Below are 18319 nucleotides of genomic sequence, written 5' to 3'. Positions count from 1 at the left end.
TGGTGTTGTTACAGTTGTATTCCTCTGACAGCAGCAAACACCATCTAAACGGTGCCTACCTTGACAGTTGGATTTTCTTGTGAAGGGAGATCACCATATAACCCCATTTTAAACACTAAAACAAACCCCTCATGATAAAATGCATATAATATGGGCAGAAAAAAAGCTGGAGGGATGATACTTCTATGCTTCCTGTAAGGAACTGACCCACATTAGTCGCAAGTTTCAGGGTATCATTTTGATAACAGTAAAGGTGTATATGTATCCAATCGTTATCTTGTGAAGTGAGCTTTAATAGGACTACTGCTTGTTTCTAGTTCAATGAGAAAAGACACTCTTAACACTGCTCTAAAAAGTTACCATTCACTAATGATGAATTTCTAATATTTCTGGCTGTCTTTTGATAGCATCTATTTCCTCTTGGCTGTTTGGCTCTAGGCAGCAAGCAGGAAAACATCTGGTCTCCCTGCAAATACATGCTTATTAAACTACAAGAATTGGGCACAGTGTTGAAAACCCTGGTATAATAATTGTGTCTGTCCCCCCCCCACGAGTTAAGCAGCGTGTTTCTAAGACATGTGTTTATATTGTCATTGTACTAAACCCTAAGTTATTTTATTAAAAGTACATGGGAAGCACCAGAAAAGTTGGTCTTTTCATCAAGTGGCTGAAAACAAGCAATAGGAGTTGCTGTTTCTCAGCAAGTTGCTTTTATTTCCCACTAGGCTGTTTTCCTATTTCTAAAAAGCTTAGAACTGTGACCCCCAAAAGGATTTAGAGAGGAAGGGTTAGAAAATTATTTTACTGTTGACAGCAGCATTGTTATAAGTACTCACAACCAAGGATCACCTCCTACCTAGGAAGGACCACAGGAACAAAGGTGAACATCATTGCTGGTGTTGAAGCCTAAAACATGTTTTGTTTTGGGGTTTAAGACAACCACTTGCCTGATCTTCTTGAGGGCATTAATAAGAAAAACATGTCAGATCAAGTCGCCAGTTGCCCCAGTTATGGAGCAACTTCATGCACTGGCTTTCTACCCCGCTACATGCCATCTAAATTGGGCCAGTAGAATACAGCAGGCAAACTGGTCAGGTTAAACTACGAGCTACTTCCAGACAACCCAAAAAGTTGCTTCAGTTTAGCAATGAGGATTCAACTACTCCCTCTCCTCCTCACCCACTCTCCAAGAGCAAGTTGAATAGAATCCCTACCATCAGAGTTCAGCACAAAGGGCATTTTCCCAACTCAGGTACTATCAAAACAAAAAGTGTGAGGGGGGAAATGCATTTTAATTCTTTTATTTTTTCTTAAATATAATAGAACCTTCTAGATTTTTTTTTCCAGAAACAGAAACATTAAAAAATTATACTTTATTACAAATGGTAAACTCAGAGTGCTAAAAAAAAGCCTCTTATTTACAAACAATACTGGGCAGTGCCCAAATAAACAACATAAAAATAACTTACAAAGTCATGAAGTAGTTTATTGACATTAATCAACTTTCATAAAATAAAATAAAAAAGGATCTGTACATACACAATTGACTCAAGGCAGGCAGAATAGTTCTGGGGTTGTTTATCAGCCTCCCACAAACCTCCCTCCCACTTGGTTTTGTTTTGTTTCTTAAGGAATACTACATAAAGCAATCTACAGTTTCTATTGTAGTTTAACCTTTAATACTGAATGATCATCGAATGTTAGGTCCATGCAGGTCTTGGTCAATGTTAAACGAAGATCTGACATCTCACCGGAGCAGGAACAGCACTTCTCGGCGTGGTGCTGGCCGCTCTCTCGAGCTGAAGGCTCACCAGTCTTTCCACACATGCGCTTTGCAGAGCACAGGCAGGACTCAGCCTTTCAGCTTTTGCCATCAGCTTTACGCATCTGCCACTTTTGGTGGGGTTTGTTTTTTGTTTGTTTTAGTTATACCACAATCTCACAGTTCTCATTTAAGACAGTCTCTTCAAAACGTCTGCAACTGCTGTGTTAGCATTAGCTGGCACCCGCTGTTGACATGGTTCATGACCTTCTGCTTAAGCTGTGCAACCTGTTCTCTGAGCATGTTGGCAGTGGATGCCAGCTCTGAGTTCTGGGCTTTCAAAGTTTTCACTTTTTCTTCCAACCTGGCAATCCTTTCCAACTTCCTTTTCCGGCATTTGGATGCTGCAATTCTGTTTCTCATGCGTTTTCTCTCGGCTTTGATTCTCTCCTGTGACTCCATGTCAATAGGGGACAGGGGAGGAGTTTCCCCTGGCATTTCAGGTACAGTCTGAGGCTCTTCTTTCAAAGCCTGCAGCCTGGGATGCTGCACCGGCATCTGGGGGTTTATGTGATGCTGGGGTGCGTAGCCCATGTTGTTCGCGTTGTAGTTAGGTGCGGAGTTGAGCGCGTTGGGGTTGAAGTTGCTGAGATTGGCGTACACCGGGGGCTCGCTGTGCAAATTCGTGTTGAAACTACTGTTGCCGGCCATGGAGGACACAGGTGCCATGCCGCTGTTCACAGGTTGAGCAGCGGAGGTCACGCTGGGCATAGTGTTCTGGTTGTGCAGTTCCGCCAGCGCTCTCACGAAGCCTTCCGCGAACCCTTCTTGCTCGTCGGTGACATTTTTGGGGCAGAGGAACTGCGTCGGGGTCGGCGTGGTGGTGATTAACCCATTGCTGGACTGGATAATGAGCCGCTCCAGTTCAGGCGAGGCTAGTTTCAAGAGTCCCACGTCCGGGGAGGTGAGGATGTCGGCGTTCTTGTTTCTCAGGTGCGGCTTCAGGTTGCTGGATGGGTCGGACAGGTTCAGCGTCATGTTCTGCTTCAGCACTTTGGCGTTATTATATCCATACCCGCCGCTCTCCGGCGGCACGAAGCTGGCGTTCAGGGCATCCTCGTAGAAAGTAGGCTCCATCTTTGCACTCATAGAACAGAGTCCGCGGAGTGGCGCCGGGAGCTGCGGCAGAGCCGAGAAGCCGCCCGGCCGCCGCTTGCGCCCCGCTCCGCCACCCCAAACCCTCCCGGCCGCGCAGGGAGCGGGAACGGGGAAAGCAGAGCCTTACTTCAGGCCGGGGCGCGGAGAGCTCTCCCGGCGCGGGCCGGGCCCGCGGTGCTTGCGGCCGCCGCGCTGAGAGTCCGCCCGGTGTGGCTGAGCGGCGCGGGGCTCCGGCGCGGTGCTTGGTCCCCCTCCTCCTGCTGCTGCGGGGCCGCTCCGCCGCCACAAGTTGCCGCGAGAACTTTGTCCGCTTCCCTTCGCGCCCTCCCGGCTCCGCTGTGCCGCCGCTCTCCGCTCGCCTCTACCCAACGGCCACAGCCGCGCTCCCGCCTGCCCGCCCCGCGCTCTGAGCCCGCTCCCGGCGTGGAGCCCTTCACTTATCAGCGACCGGGAGCCCGCTAAAAATAGCCCATGATGTCACCCCGCGGGCTCCCCATTGGCTGCCGCCGCCTCTCCCGGGGGAGGCGGGCCGCTGGCCCGGCCCGGTGCGGATCAGCCGGTCGCCATGGCCACCCCGCCCCTAGAAGCTTCTGAGCGCGGGCGCGGGGCCTTGTGGGATGAGGTAATGCTGGCGGCGGCTCGGGGCATTGTGGGCTGACGTCTTGTTTTTGAATAGCTGGTTACCGCGTACACAGCGCGCACCGGGTTGGCCGCCGCCGGCGCCTCCTTAACGGACGCGTACCAACCGCCCCACCGGGAGGGGGGGTTGTGCGGAGAAGCCGCTGCCCCCTTTTCGCCCCTAGGCCTCATCCCGTAACCCATCACCGGCAAGCAGCCGCCTCGCTCTCGGTTTGTCGTCTGTTTGCCCGCCGGCCGGTCCCCGCGGCGGGCTGTGCGCTGGCGGGTTACTGCCTGTTGCGCCCCCCCCACCTCACACCCCTCCGCCGGCGGTGGTGGTGGTACGGCCCTTCAGGTTGTGCTTCGGGGGAGGCCTCACGTGATTTCCCTTCCTCGCCGTCCGTGCGGCTTCCAGGCAGCTCTGGGGGCGGTGCTCGGGGCCGGGGCGGGCACCAACCGCCGCGGGGCGGCCCCCGCCTACGCGCCCGCCCCGCTGAGGGGCCTCAGCGCCTCACGCCATCCCCCCGTCCCCTCCTTGTCCTCCCGCCGGCCGGGCGCGCCCGGGGCTGGCGGCCGCGGAGGCCTCGCCCTCGCTTTCGTCCGCCTTCACCCTCCGGGGAGCCCCGTCGTGCGGGAAGGGCCTCCCGGCTCCCGGCGCGCCGCCAACGCTGCCGGCTGTGAGGTGCGGGGAACGGCCAGCAGCGCTGTGGGGCCGTGTGGGCCTCCCTTCCTCCGTCTGATACCGCCTGGTCGCTGTGGGGTGTCGGCGAGGGCACGGCTTGTGGTGGGGGTTGTCGGTTCCTGGCCTCAAAACCGCGCCAGGACGGCAGAGGAGGAGAGGGGATGTAAAGCCTACAGGAAAAATCCCGGCTCCAGATGGGCTTCCCTAAAGTCGTCCTCCAAGGGGAGGGGACAGCACGGCCTAATTTTAGACAGAGTGCCCTAGTATTACTGTGGATGTACAGGTTAGTCGGGAGGGAGAATAAAAGCTGGAGTCGAAGCATTCTAGTCGAGGAGGAGAGTTTGCGCTGGCATGTTCACCTGGGAGTAACAGATGGGTGATACCTGGTTCGCTGTCACTGCTCCACGCTGAACGTGGTGTGCACATCCCTCATAAAATATATGCCCTGCTGCCTGGGTTCATTTCTCTTACCTTTCCCCTCCACACCCTTCTCTCTGGGAGGTGTGAAGTTGTGAATGCTGACAGGCCTCTGGAATAAAGTGCATCAGCTGTTTAAGGACCCGAGATGGCAACACTGGGTAGGACAGGGACTGAAGCGGTTTACTGTTGCTAACAGTGCAACAAGTGCTCCTTAGGCTTGCAACACAAAGCTGTTGTTACGTGTTGTAGGATAGACCAGTGAAGAGCTTGGTCTATCAGGTTTAATCACTCGTTACGATAGGTGAAGCTGACAAACTTCTGTCTAGGTTTGAAAATACACTTTCAAATTCTCTGGTGCTATTTTTTCCTAGACATAATGACATAATTACCAGTTATGGTGTAGGAAGCAACAATGAAGCAAACAGAAACAAGGGCAGCTGCGACACAGAAGTGAAGGTCTGGCTCCCCTGTTTGAACTTGCACATTTATTTTGCTCTGTTTCACCTGGGTGTTCCCACCTGGCTTCATCTGACCACACGGTGGGCCCTCGTGTTACTTTGTGTGAGAACTGGGGCTGTGCAAGTAATACCCGCACTTCTCTATGCTTGCGCTAACAGCCCGTGGCATGAAATGCAAAGCTTTGGCCGGGAAGGGAGGGCTTGCTGCATGTTGCTGGTATACACACAGCCTTCACATAGGCAGCATCTGCCTGTCTTGCAGGTAACTGAGACTCAAACTGCTGTTGGAGCATCAGCTGCCAATGGCTTAGCCAGAGAGCAGTGAGTTGTTGCATATGCATAAGAATCTCTGAAATTCATTAGTGTGGTGAACGCTAGAAGCAGTTGTTTAACTCCTTTTTAAGCTTTACATAAAGATAAATAGAGGCTGGTGACTGACTCTTATGGCACAAGAGCCAAGGGGCATCAAATGAAGCTGGCAGGTTCAGAATAAACCAGAGAAATGTCTTCACAGAAATGCAGCTCAGCTGTGGAACTCCTTGGCAAGAGTGCTGTGTGGACTCAGGGACTCTAAAGTGATTAGATGAATTCACAGCACAGAAATCACTTGAGGGCTATCAAATGCAGCCTGTTGGCTCTGGAAAGCCCAAAGCTTGTGCCTGGGAGAGCATCCTGAAGCAAACCTGCTGTGTGGTGCCCTGATTTTGTGTGCCTCTCCAGGTATCTGTTCTTGGCTCCTGGCTGAGATAGGGGATCTGGTCTGACCTGACGTGGCTGGCCTTGCTGTGCTCAAACTCCCCTGAGATAGCCCATGAAAGATCTGTGTTGTGTCTCGGTGCGTTTCTGGTCTTTATAAAGGGCTTGTCTATGCAAAGAAGAAATTCTGGAGAAACGTAAGGAGTGAATTTTGAGTAGTTTGCTGTGTGGATCGTGTTTCTTATGAAATAAGAATTATTTTAGAATTAAGCTAAAAAGGTTTTGTTTTGTTTTTTTTTCTGGCTTCTGTTACATAGGAAGCCATGCAAATACTTCGCTTCAGTCACTTTTCTGTATTGACAATACTAATTTTGTTCTGATTAATTGCCATATTTAATGTGTTAGAATTTCATTGGTTTGGTTTATCTTTTGGGGGCTTCTCTGCATGTCTCCTTTGTCCTAGAAAGCCAAGTTCAGACTACAAGGAACATGGTCAGTGTAGCTTTAATCACTCTAATATATATTTGTATAAGCTGAAAAGCTCTGCCTCTGTAGTTTGTCCAGTTCAGCCCCATTCTATCAAATGCAGGTTTTTCATTAGCTTCAGTGTGTGTTAGATCGAGCTGGAGGGATTCATTTAAAGTCATTTAATGTCTTCTCCTTTTTTTTCCTTATCCTCCACCCATTTTAGTTTTCGACTTCCTTCCTTTTGCAGAGGTGGAGTTTCAGGACCAGACATTCCAGTTTGCCAGAGACGTGTTGCTACCGAGGCCTGTAGCTATGGGGGACACCCATCAGTCCACTCATTATGTTAATTGCTACTCACTTAGAGGTTATTTGGCCGGGGCCGGCAACAGACAGTCGAGCTGGTCAGAAAGGTTGTGCATAGCAGGCGAGAGCTCTGAAATCAAAGCCAAATGCTCTTTGCTGCTCCGAGGGGATTTTCTGCCTAATTCGGGACGAGACTGGTGAGCGGGTGCTTAGGGAGGTCTCAGCTTAGATTTCAGCCAAGTGCCCCAGGTTCTGCCCCTGAGACTCACTGAGTGCTGCCCATGAACAGTGATCCTTCCTGGCCATTAGCCAAGGAGCTGGGAATTTTGGTGACTATGCCCTGATTTATTGAACACCTCTTACTTTAGGGCTTTTCCCCCCTCCTTTCCTGGTGTCCTTAAGTGAATATTCCTTTAGTAGCATGAAGGAAGAATTACAAACCCATTTATAAACCATAGCCATTTACATATCTCACTAACCTAGCTTGTGGGTAGGGATTGAAATGAACTATCTCTCTGTTGCTGTGAGAAGCAGATGCATGGAGCAGCAGTAATGCAGATTTTGATTTATAAAGTTCTCTAATCAATCAATGCAAGCCTTGAGTGAAGCAATCAGATCATCTGAATAATTAAATGGCTTTTCAGGGACAAATTAAAATTTCTTATACATACCACATCCATCTAAATGATATTTGGTGACCAGGAATAAATGGATTTGTTGTTTTCTTCCCCTCCTGTAGCACAAATGCTTTTGGCTTATTTCTAGACCATTTGTAAAAGAAAGAAGAAGGGGTAAATGACAGATTCTGTTCTTTTATATTGGAAAAGGTGCTCGTGGAAAGGAAACACTTATTTTCATACAGTTTTCTTCTTTTTTTAAACTTTACTATATTCCACTGTCTTGCTTTTTCTCCTCAGCAGAGATGTTTCCACAATATTCTTCTTATATAGACAATTATTTTTGTGATATAGGGTATATTTAAACTCAATGCATTCAAATGTGACATCCTGTTTCACCTCTGCATGAACTAAGTAAGAGTGGGTATTACTGGGTCTTCTCACACTCTTTTTCACTTGCTTAAGGAATTACTAGAGAGCAGGTTTCCCCAGCTGAGGAAGACGAGTTTGAACAGTCAGAAGGAGCAAGTGTTTCTCTTTTACTTACTGCATCAGAACACAGAAAAAGAAGCTGGAGTGAGAGGGCACAAAGAACAGAGTTTCCTTAGGCTAAAAGGAAGACAGATAATTCCTGGGTGCTCCTGCTCCCAATTCCTCCCTGTGTTTTCATAGTCAGTCCAAGTCCACTGGAGTCTGCAGCACAGCATAGGTACGGCAAAGAGGTGCCACCTCATCCACCCCCAGCTTCCATGGCCTCCCCTTTTACTCTTTGCTCCCAGGAGGGCTCATGTGGCCAAGTAGAGATCCAGGAACTGAATCTGGCTGAAAGCTGAAATTAAATATATATAATATTTATATATTTGAGGATACAAGGGAGGGGTGGGAATGCATTGGCTGGGGGAAGAGTGGGACTAAGAGCTTGAAGTGAAGGACCCTGGAAGCAGATCTGAAAGCTGGTCTTGAGCTAGTCTGCAGTTTGTGCATGAAAAGTGCTTCTCAGAACTAGAGGCACTTGTAAATGAATATCATGTCCATCTCCTCCACCCTCAGTTACTCATCGCATAACCAAGCCGTCCGCCTTTAGTCCTTTTCATCTTTCTTCTTGTCAAGCCCTTTAGCCTGTCCCCCTCACCTACTCATCCCGCCAATCATTTTAATTAATCTCTGAATTTCTTTGAAACTAATAGTTTGTGGAATGGAGGAAAATGAGTAGGTTAGAAAGACAAGATTGGGAATGACGGAGGTGGGGCCAAGTTAGGAGCCTTTGCAAGACCTGTTGGGTTACCTCTGGGGCAGGACAGTAACACTTGGCTGTAAACGCAGAGAAACACTGCAGAACTAAGGGAGGAACCACTAAAAACCTTTTCCATTTTCTTAAGAATGTTCCCTGAGCAATTCAACCCCTGCGTGTTTATGTGCAGCAACACGTGAATGAAAGATTTGATATGATCATCTCTTTATCCAGTTTTCTCGCTATTACTTTTCCCATTTCCAGGTAGCTTTGTAGAGGATTTCAGTGGCTACTGAAAATGCCCAGGAACACATTTTCAAACAAGTAATAAACTATATATTTTTTATTCAAACTGTATGTATTTTATCATTTTTTATCAAAAACCTGACCGAATAGAAGCTAACTGCAGTGTCTAGAGATAAGACACTCTGGGGGCTTGCTCCCCATGCTTTTTTAGGATGTTACAAATCAAAATGTCACACCATTAATGTCTCTGTGTTCATCATTTCTGTTCCATAGCATAACTGGTGCTCTGAGAAATAGAGAATTGGACAAAATTGCCATCCTGTGGAGCTTACAGTCAGAAAAATCCTCTACACACAAAGCAGGCTGAGAGAATAGCAGCTGATCTGCAGCGGGAGCCCCAGGAGTGCAGGTAAGCGGTCAAGGAGGCACCGGAGGACGGGTGGCATATGGGCAGCAGACGGCTGCCCTCAGTGTTGCGAGCTGGCAGCATGAGAACATTACCCCCACAAATAGAAGCTGCTAATGCTGAGTGGTGGGGAGGCAGATGAACACCTCTGAAAGGATATTTACTGTGTTTGGGAATGAGGATCCCACTGGAAGCCTGCATTTGTTCTGAGGTTGCTGGGCTGTGGTTTCACTGGAGAACTGAAATTTGCTTTCTGGCATTTTGATGGTCCAATAAACACGTATTAAAGTCAGTAGTGGCAACAAAATGCATTGATTTATGGTTGCAATTGTGACTGAAAGGCTCAGAAGAACTGGATTTAACCCTTCGGAGCCCTTGGTGAATAGCTCAGTTTTGGTGAGGGTCTCGGAATGGGTACAAAATGCTTGGATTTTTCATTAATAAACAATATGGCATCCTGTCAAAGTTAACACCTCACTCTGTCTTAGCAGCTGTTGGAACAGTAGGCTCCTGGCAACCTGGGATAAAAGCAGTGTTTGCAACAGGAGAAGGAAAGGAAGCAAGTCTGTGTGAGACCAAAAATGCCTGGTGTAAAGCACCGTAGAGTTTAGGTATATCCAGTGAGGAATTGTGCTTTCCTTCTCTGTGCTGTGGGTTCAGGCTTGGACCTGGACACTGAGTTTCTGTTATTGAATGTCACCAGTGGCTGGTGGCTGACAGATGTAAGGACACCTGTCTGAATTAGAGTAATGTTTCTGACAGGAGTAGCAGTAAACAGAGAAAGCATTGCCCAGTGAAAGTAGGTCCTGCAGGTTGCTCCTTCCCAGGGATTATAGTGGTGGAGCCTGTAGGGAAGTTTACAGAATGCCTGCTCATGGAATTCAAATGGAAGCATTCACTCTGGATGACAGTCATTTGTGTTGGAGTCATGGTGTGGGAGCATTTGGGGTTGCCAAATAGGCAAGGAAGGCATTGCAGGGAGGAAAGGGCATGGCCTGGGTGGGACAATACCTGAAAGCACAAGCAGAGTTACAGACTTGAGTTTGGGAGAAGATGCTACTGAACTCTTAATCCCATCTGATTCATAATAAACCTGATCTCTGATTGCAGCTGATGTATCACACAGCGACTGTGTGGCTGCTCCCCACTGGTCAGGGCAGCCCTGTCCCCTCACAGGGTGGGAATGTCCTGGTCTTGTCCACAGCAGCCCCTTAGGACTTCCACAGGAGAACAACCAGGATACTCACACCCCTCAGAACTGCTGTTCTTTCCTCTTTTCTTGGTTAAGAACAGTGTGCAGTTGCCAACACTACAGTGTCTATATGTGCCCTTGTTTCAGAAGGAAGCAGAGGTGGAAAATTTAGCGTGGAATTCAGTATTGATCCCTACCTGAGATCCTGGTTTTCCACAGGAACACTGCTCACATGTGTGGTGGATTGGCAGATGCACTGGTCAGCTCACAGGGCTGTTTACACAGTCTGCTGAGGACATACGAAACAGATAAAAAAAGCCATAACATTTGAATACATTAGAAAAAAGTTCATGAGATCAAAGGACATTTTTTGGATAAAAGGGCAGTAATAAAGCAAAGGCCTAAGGCCTTAATGGCTGCTAATTGAAATTCAGGGTTAGTCTGAATTTTGCTTTAGTTTTTTTAGTTGTTTTTAGAGAACACAACTAGAAAGACATTCCAGAAATGGCTGTGTGGTACTTAGGGGTCTGGGTAGCAGCTGCAGCGTGCACATGTTTGCAGAGGCTTCTGTTCAGCTAAGCATGGGCTGTGGACTCAGGTAAGTCATGTGAGAGAGGTTAAGCGCGTGTGTTGTAAGAGCTAATGGTACAATGTTGCCTTGTTCTCTCTAAGCATGTTTTGTGCTGATGTTTTCCAGTTGCTGCGTTCCTTACAGTCAGGATAGGAAAAGGTGTGTGGCTGGCAAAACTGCAAGCCCAGACAGAGTAGTTCTGGGTGTGGATGCTTCCAGCCTATTGCCAGGTGCTTCAAATAGGCATTTATGCCAAAGATCTGAGGTCAAGCCAATGATAGCCAATTCCAGCCCTAGGTTATTACATAAATATTAATAAGAACAGGGGTGTATTTCACATTTAGGTACTGTCTGTGAAGTATTTACCTAACCCTGTAGCAGTAATGGTGGGGAATATTTATCCCTTCAAGAAAACCAAGAGAATTTACAAAGTGAAGCAAAAATTTGTTGACCCTTTTAATATAACCTCATGAGTTTAATGAGAAGTCATCTTATTTTCTGTGTACCAGTAGAGAAATACAGGAGAACAGAATAAACTGAAATGGAACAGAAGTGCATTTTTATGGAATCCTAGACTGGTTTGGGTTGGAAGGGACCTCAAAGCTCATCCAGCTCCAACCCCTGCCACAGGCAGGGACCCCTTCCACTAGAGCAGCTTGCTCCAAGCCCCTGTGTCCAACCTGGCCTTGAACACTGCCAGGGATGGGGCAGCCACAGCTTCTCTGGGCACCCTGTGCCAGCGCCTCAGCACCCTCACAGGGAGGAGCTTCTGCCTAAAGTCTAATCCAGATCCCCTCCTCCCCCCCCCCCAATCAGGTTAAAGCCATCCCCCCTTATCTTGTCACTATATGTCCTTATAAAAAGGCCCTCTCCAGATTCCTTGTAGACCCCTTTTAGTCTTCCCTGGTTTTGCCTCTCTGCTGCATGACCTCTAATCATTTTCTTTATCTCTGTGGCTTGATTTCACTGCCTGTAAAATGGGCATAATGGGACTGTAGTTCTAGTAAATCATGCAGGTCTATGGGGAATAAATGCTATACAAGTGGTATACAAAGAACTATTTTTATTTTTAAAAATGCATTAAGGAAAAAGGTACAGAAAAGGAACGAAATTTTCTGGAAGAAGATCTAGGATTAACTTATTGGTATAAAATATTTGTTACTGGCCCCATTTGCTTTTAGGAGATCAACAACCATTGACATTTTTATTGGTTCATCAGCCTTATAATGCATTTTGAAGCTGACCCAGGACTGTGTAAAGCATATACTGGCACTTAAATTGATGCCATTTTCACTCTCTGGTCACTCTCTTTCTGACCAAACATCTCCCAGTTGCTCTGGGCCTGCTTTTCTGGAGAGGTTTCCTTGGTTTTCTTTACATTTAAAGTCTCTGCCCTGAGAGGCTCTGACAATGATTTGGAATTGTTAATGTCAAAAATGCTTTGTAGGATGTCATGGCAGTTGTGGGAGGGAATAGATATCCCTGTCATGGCCTCTTCCCAGAAGGGGGAAGCTGAGGCACAGCGACCAGCACCTCTCCGGATCTCCAAACCTCCAAATCTCCAAGAAAAAACCTTGGAATTAGTCCAAAGCTTCAACAAGATGACCACATAAAACACAGGAGGAGTTCTGCATTACGCATCCCATGGGGAAGAGGGTGAGAGCCACAGAGCTGGCAGCACTCATCCTGGGGAGGCGAAGCTACAGCCCCCTTGGATGCTTTCACCCAGTACGCTGGCACCTAAGCTTTCTTGCCTGTTTTTACACATAGGTTAGGTTTTAAAGTGCTATGCACAGAGCAAGCATTTCTAAGGAAAACCAGGGAGTGCACAATTCCCAGAGCCGTGGGTTCCCCGAGTGTCTTGGGCCAAGAGCCTGTCAGTCAGTCCTGCCCTCTTCCGGCTCCCACGCTGTCCCCTCCCTTGCGCTGACACAGCCGTGAGGTGAAGTGTGTTGGGAAATACATCCCGCCCTAATCTAGCCCAGCAAAACATCTGAATGGCTGCGGAGGGAGGCATTTGCTTCTTTTCAGGGTGTCACCAGCACATCCTGGATTCAAGTCCTTGTGGAGCCACCGTGTCAGTACAATTCACTGCTCCCCGGGAAAGCCAGGAGCTTCGCTAGTTTGTCCCAACGGCTTCCGGCTGAAAGAGGGTTGTGCTGCAGCTGGGAACTCAATCAGGCGAGTTTCGAAACACTCATTCATACGTGGGCCTTCCAGTCCTTAATGCACCTTTACTACAGTCCGTGGTGCTTCCGAGCCTTGTCAACAGTGCAGTCGAACAAAGGCTGGTCTCAGGACTTCGTGTTGTGTAAATAAACCTTGTGCCGAACAGGGTGTCACTGAGTTAATGTAAAGCCTGGAGAGGGGAGGGCGTGGGAGCAGCATGCCGGTGCTCACATTCTGTTTTCTGCACTGGATTGCAACAGGATTGCAACAGCCCAGCCTATCTGAGCTGCTGCACGTACCCTAAACATGTCTCTGCGCTTGAATTTGATAGGGGTGCCAATAGAACCAGATACCTTTCTGGGGAATGAGAATGGGCAGCAAGGTTTGCTTTTGAGGGAATGCCGAAAGAAATAGCAGTTTTCTTCTTCGAGTGCTGATGCTTTCCAGGTGGCCCAGCAGGCAGCTGAACAAAGGAAATGTATATAGCAGCATCCACTCAAGGGGTTAAAGTTTTAGGGTAAGGAAAGGGAATGTTGAAAATCCCATGAACTTTAATACTTATGCCTTTGTGGTAGCTGTGCCCCTTTTTTGCTTCTCACAGATCAGTAATCAGAGGACAACTGACAGGAATAACCCCCCCTCTGGTAAAAATACACAACTGTTTCTGAAGCAAAGGGCATTTCATAGGCAAAACTGTATGGTGAAGTACATGCTCAGGGTGCTTTTCCATGCATCAGGAAGTTTTACAAAGAGCACGCTACCTTTTAGCAAGTACTTTTCTGTTGGTTTCAAACCCCTTTGTTGTTTTCCTTCTAGGATGAATTTTCCCACAAAAGGTGATATAAACCGTAAGAAAAGTCTCGGTAGAGTTTACTGCTCCCCCTACTCCTTTCATCCCTCCCTCCCTCTTCCCCCAAACGCTGGGAGCGCTTAAAGACATTTTAGTATCCTGGAGATTGAAAACAGTGTCTTTAACTTGTACTTGTCCTGTACTAGCTCTGACTTTCATTGCCTTGTCCTCCCCTTTACTGAGAGTACATGTGTAAGTACTCCCTCTGATGTTTATGCCCTCGCTGTCAGGTTCAATAAGCAGTTTCTTAGCAGGGCACCTTCCCAGGTGAAGGCAATATTCCCAGTCCTTGTCCTAGCTCCTGCTTCCTCCATATGTAGTATCTTGATGGAGCACAGCAGAGAACAACAGAAATATCAGTATCTATCTTAGCTGATAGATGGAAATTACCTCTACAACCTCATGAATCTACTGATAGCTTGGGTGTAGGGCAGCTGTTTACAGGGTATTTTAGAGGTGTTCAGTTATGTGGGTTTTACACAGTGCCTATTTTAACTTCAGGCATTTTATTAGTAGCAGATCTGGAGACTTTTAGACCTGCAATACACTGATGTATCTGGTAACACTGAAAAGAATGGGGTAATCTGGTTGAGGATTCTCCCCTAAAGAGGGATAAATCAAGGTAAAAGGTAAATGTGAATTATTGTTCCTAAACCAAAGTAAAGTTGGCAAGCAGCTGTATAGAAATTCTACTAGTTTTATATCACGGGTACTAAATCATAGTGCTGGAGTCTCAGGTCTGGTCAAGTGAATGGCAAACCCACGCTCAGCTTGTAGCAGAGGATTTCCCCTTCCTGAATGGGTTTAGATAAGTAAAATTTCCCAGAGTAGCAAAACATGCTATAGAAGTGGCCAGATTTTCAGCTTTGAAGAGATACTTTCATTTTCAGTATCTCCATTAGAGCTGCTTTTTTTTTTTTTACAAGAGCAGGAGTGTGAACTCTTGTGTCTGAGCCAAAATTCCAACCTAAGCAGAATGTACTCATCTAAATTTCCCTTTTGGTTTCATTTGGATAAGGTATTCCTCGGTGTAGTGTTGCTGTGTACTGTTACAGCAGTTGCTGTGTTGGGAGCTTGAAAGAGGTTACATAAAAACGAGCCCATTATAAGCTCAGAGAAACCCCTGAGAGCAAACTATTAGAGAAAACACATCAAAGAGGCTCCATGAGAGTCCTAAAAGGAAAAATACTGATTATATTTGTTTTGTTTTTGTCTTACATGAAGTAAAAAGATGTGTGGTGTGTCCTGGGTCGCCACCCTAAGGGGTGTGTGCTTAAAGACAACAGAATCAGGCTCCAAGGCTTCCATGTGGTTTATTTGGGTTGTGGAGCTGGAAAGATAAGATACAATTGTACTATATACATAGTGGTGCTATCAGTCTGATAGATGGTGCTTCCCATCCACCCCTGAGCACCTTTCCTACCCTCTGTCTGCTAATCTATTCCTAGCAGGATCATTCTGGGCTTTCTGACCTTTCAAGTAACTTTCAACTATGGTTTTTAAAACAGGCACAGCAATGTTTTTCTTTCTTCCAATGTGCAGTTCCTCTCTGTGGTGAAAGCAGAGGTGGGAGATGGGGAACATTGATTACTGGAGCTGGAGTGCAAGTTCAGGTTCAATAAATTGTGAACCGTAGGGTGAATTGCATTCTGAGTCTGGGAATTGGGCATATATCGATAGTCCTGTTGTTCACACTCCACCAGCTTCTCATACTGTTATTGCAGAGCAGTGTTACAGTAGTATTTTAAAGTTCATTAGACCTGGTCTGCCCTGGGAACCATGTTAGAAAAGGTTTGAACTAATAAAATATGCAAAATGTGGGTTTAGGGCTCTCCTTTAATGTGGAAAGGGGAAGAAAGGTTCAGTCACTTCCAGCAAATCCAGTAAGAGAGCTGTTTACTTAACACTCTTGCAGTTATATTTCTTTTAATGTGCCTTTTCAGAGCTTTTCAGCTGGGGTTAGTTCATGTGGAGCAGCATTTAAATAGCATTTTCTACTGATGCATGTTTTTCAGTTGTTTCTCTGACTTCAGGAGTTACAGGCATTTTCTTTCTGGCACACTGGTGTAGTAGATCCCCAAAAGCTAAAGGAAAATGGAAGCATAGAATAGTTTGGGCTTGAAGGGTCTTTCAAACCTCATCTGGGCCAACCCTGCTCCAATGAGCAGGGGCATATTCAACCACATCAGGTTGCTCAGAACCACATCCTTGGGGGATTATAAAACCGAATCCCTATAGACTTAGAATTTAGGTGAGGGGGTTGCATCTGAGTTTGTTTTCCCATGAATATATGTACCATATATAAATTGATGTGGCATTGAGAATATTACAGACTCTTGTTTGATACGGCTTTGTGTGACTTCTGTACTTGAGTGATAGAGCACCTCTCATATGAAGACAGGCTGAGAAAGTTGGGGCTGTTCAGCCTGGAGAAGAGAAGGCTGCGTGGAGACCTCAGAGCAGCCTTCCAGTATCTGAAGGGGGCTACAAGGATGCTTGAGAGGGACTCTTCTTCAGGGACTGTAGTGGTAGGGCATAAAAAAGGCAAGTCTAGGAACATACTGTGTGCCAGTCAGGTGAGACATTGCCTCTGCTGGTTATATGTATTGGCTTTGAACTTTTTAGAGCTTTCCTGAGTTTGGGTCCAAGCTGCTGAAGAAATTGTCTTGGACTTCATGCTTTTGAATATAAAGAAGAGGTTGCTTAGAACAAATGTTCTAGGTGAAAGATCCTTGCATTTTCCTTATATCCTGCTGCCATCCTGACTTGGTGACACACTGTAAAATCCACCTCTTCACTCATCTGGGACTCTGGAGAGCAGTAAATGAATGAGCCAGCCATGAGGAACAGAATAGACAGCAACACTTCCTTTCAGACCTTAAAGGCTAAAAGGGTATTTTCTATGTCTGGGATCTTCTGCTCTTGTGCATTAGGTAGGTTGGCGTTCTCTTCAGGTCAGGAGTCTATTTTATTTTCCCTTCTTAAAAGAAATATAAAGAAGTCACTCTGTTTATATTAACAGTGAACCTGTGTTCATTTAGGTTTGATCTGATCCTTACAAAACATCAGATCTGTTTGCAAAGCTTATAGCAGAGTAATGGCAAGAGCAGCAGAGGCAGATAGCTTATACAGATATATATTATTTATTTTTCTCCTTAATATCAAAGCTAAAAATGTGATCTTGATTTATAATGCAGGATTACGGAATCATAAAGCTATATAATAATACATCTAAAGCTTAGCACAGTTTATAAATCCACTAAAACATATAACTCCATAGTTACTTGTGCTGAATCTTACCACCCCCTGCATACTCTGTCCTACCTTTGTTACTCAGGGCACTAATGCTGCATTGATGTAAGCAGCAACCAGCTGCAGTTATCTTCATTTTATTCTCCCAAGTTACAGCGAGAGGCTGAAACAAAAGCCATTGTCTGTGGCAAACCTTCTGAAGTCTTTTAAGGGCATCCATCTGGATAGACTTTGTGGTTATAGAAGGGCTGATGCTGAAAGTATTCATTCCACTAATGGTCTCATTGATTTCTATTTACACGCTTTGCAGCTTGAGAGTCTCAGTTTGAGTAAGAATTGCAGCATATGTGCTGGATGCAGGAATTGCAAGGGGGTGTTAAACTCAAACAAGCTTTCTGTATCTGTCTTTGGGATGCTTAATCAAAGCAGAGGCTCAGGAGTAGACTGTTCAGTCTCAGCAAAGCAGATGAGAAGCACTGTTAAACCCCAGGTGCTTAAGTTTGAAAATGTTGCTCCAAATCACATCATTATAAGTAGTAGGGAAATGTCAGGACTTACTGAGATGAAACAAAGACCTGCTTAGAGTCTTGTGACTTCAGCTCATAAATGGATTTCATCACTCATTACAGCTGCATAAACAAATGCATGTGGTACATATGCATGTTTTGCTTTGGGAAGTTGTTGTTTTTAAAAACCCCTCAGAAGGTTTTTTTTCATTGCTCCTAATGAGCCAGCATTCCCTACTTCTGGAGCAATGCCTCTTGTACCTGAGCGGCACAGTCAGTGCTTTTAGGGGAATAGCTTGCCCGCCTTTCTCCCTCTCTGGCTGCTGCACTGCTTTGGCAAGCAAGTTATTTGCAAGAAGAAATTTACAGTATTAAACCTGGTGTCAAAACTTGTATTCCTTTTATGAAATTACTACCCTAGTGCTCCTTTGGAGCTATAGGCATATAATCCCAGCCCCATCAGCAGCTGGAGAAGGTCCTACACAGTGTCTGACCTCATACTGGATGACTTTGTCATGTATTTAGGTATTTTTCAGTTGTTTAATGTAATTTTTCATGTTGTCTGTGGCCTCTTTTCTCTTGATGGGCCTTTCACAAGGAATCCTGGAAACAGATGCCCTGTGATTATCCATGGATAATTACTACTTCCCCATGTTTTCTTGCCAATATGTTGCAAGTGGGATGTGGCAAGATTAACCGAAGTTTTGGCCTTCC

At 46.3% G+C, this 18319-nt stretch overlaps 2 protein-coding genes and 1 long non-coding RNA gene across 15 annotated transcripts in view; 1 reads left to right on the top strand and 2 right to left on the bottom strand.

The window, feature by feature from the left end:
• Positions 1 to 18319, top strand: part of FGGY (FGGY carbohydrate kinase domain containing) — a 322855-nt gene that overhangs the window by 23530 nt on the left and 281006 nt on the right. For 3 of the 13 annotated variants that reach the window (XR_009743019.1, XM_061451144.1, XM_061451151.1), the window contains exons 1-2: positions 4240 to 4613; positions 8933 to 9068. The gene's annotated coding sequence lies outside the window, so the exon portion shown is untranslated. The other 10 variants (XM_061451150.1, XM_061451135.1, XM_061451149.1 and 7 more) reach the window with 7 other exon arrangements.
• The window catches only part of LOC133268274 (uncharacterized), a 178769-nt gene that overhangs the window by 43478 nt on the left and 116972 nt on the right, over positions 1 to 18319 (bottom strand). The gene's annotated exons all lie outside the window — the stretch shown is intronic.
• JUN (Jun proto-oncogene, AP-1 transcription factor subunit) lies at positions 1286 to 3272 on the bottom strand. The gene has a single exon (XM_061451160.1). The coding sequence runs from the start codon at positions 2909 to 2911 to the stop codon at positions 1967 to 1969; it is 945 nt and encodes a 314-aa protein (XP_061307144.1). The 5' UTR covers positions 2912 to 3272; the 3' UTR covers positions 1286 to 1966.

Source organism: Pezoporus flaviventris, unplaced genomic scaffold (assembly GCF_033815535.1).
Source record: "Pezoporus flaviventris isolate CSIRO_AGI_PZ_B2104156 unplaced genomic scaffold, CSIRO_AGI_Pfla_v1 ptg000013l, whole genome shotgun sequence".
NCBI lineage: Eukaryota > Metazoa > Chordata > Aves > Psittaciformes > Psittacidae > Pezoporus > Pezoporus flaviventris.
Note: the sequence above shows the minus strand (reverse complement) of the source record. Positions and strands in the feature narration are given on the sequence as shown.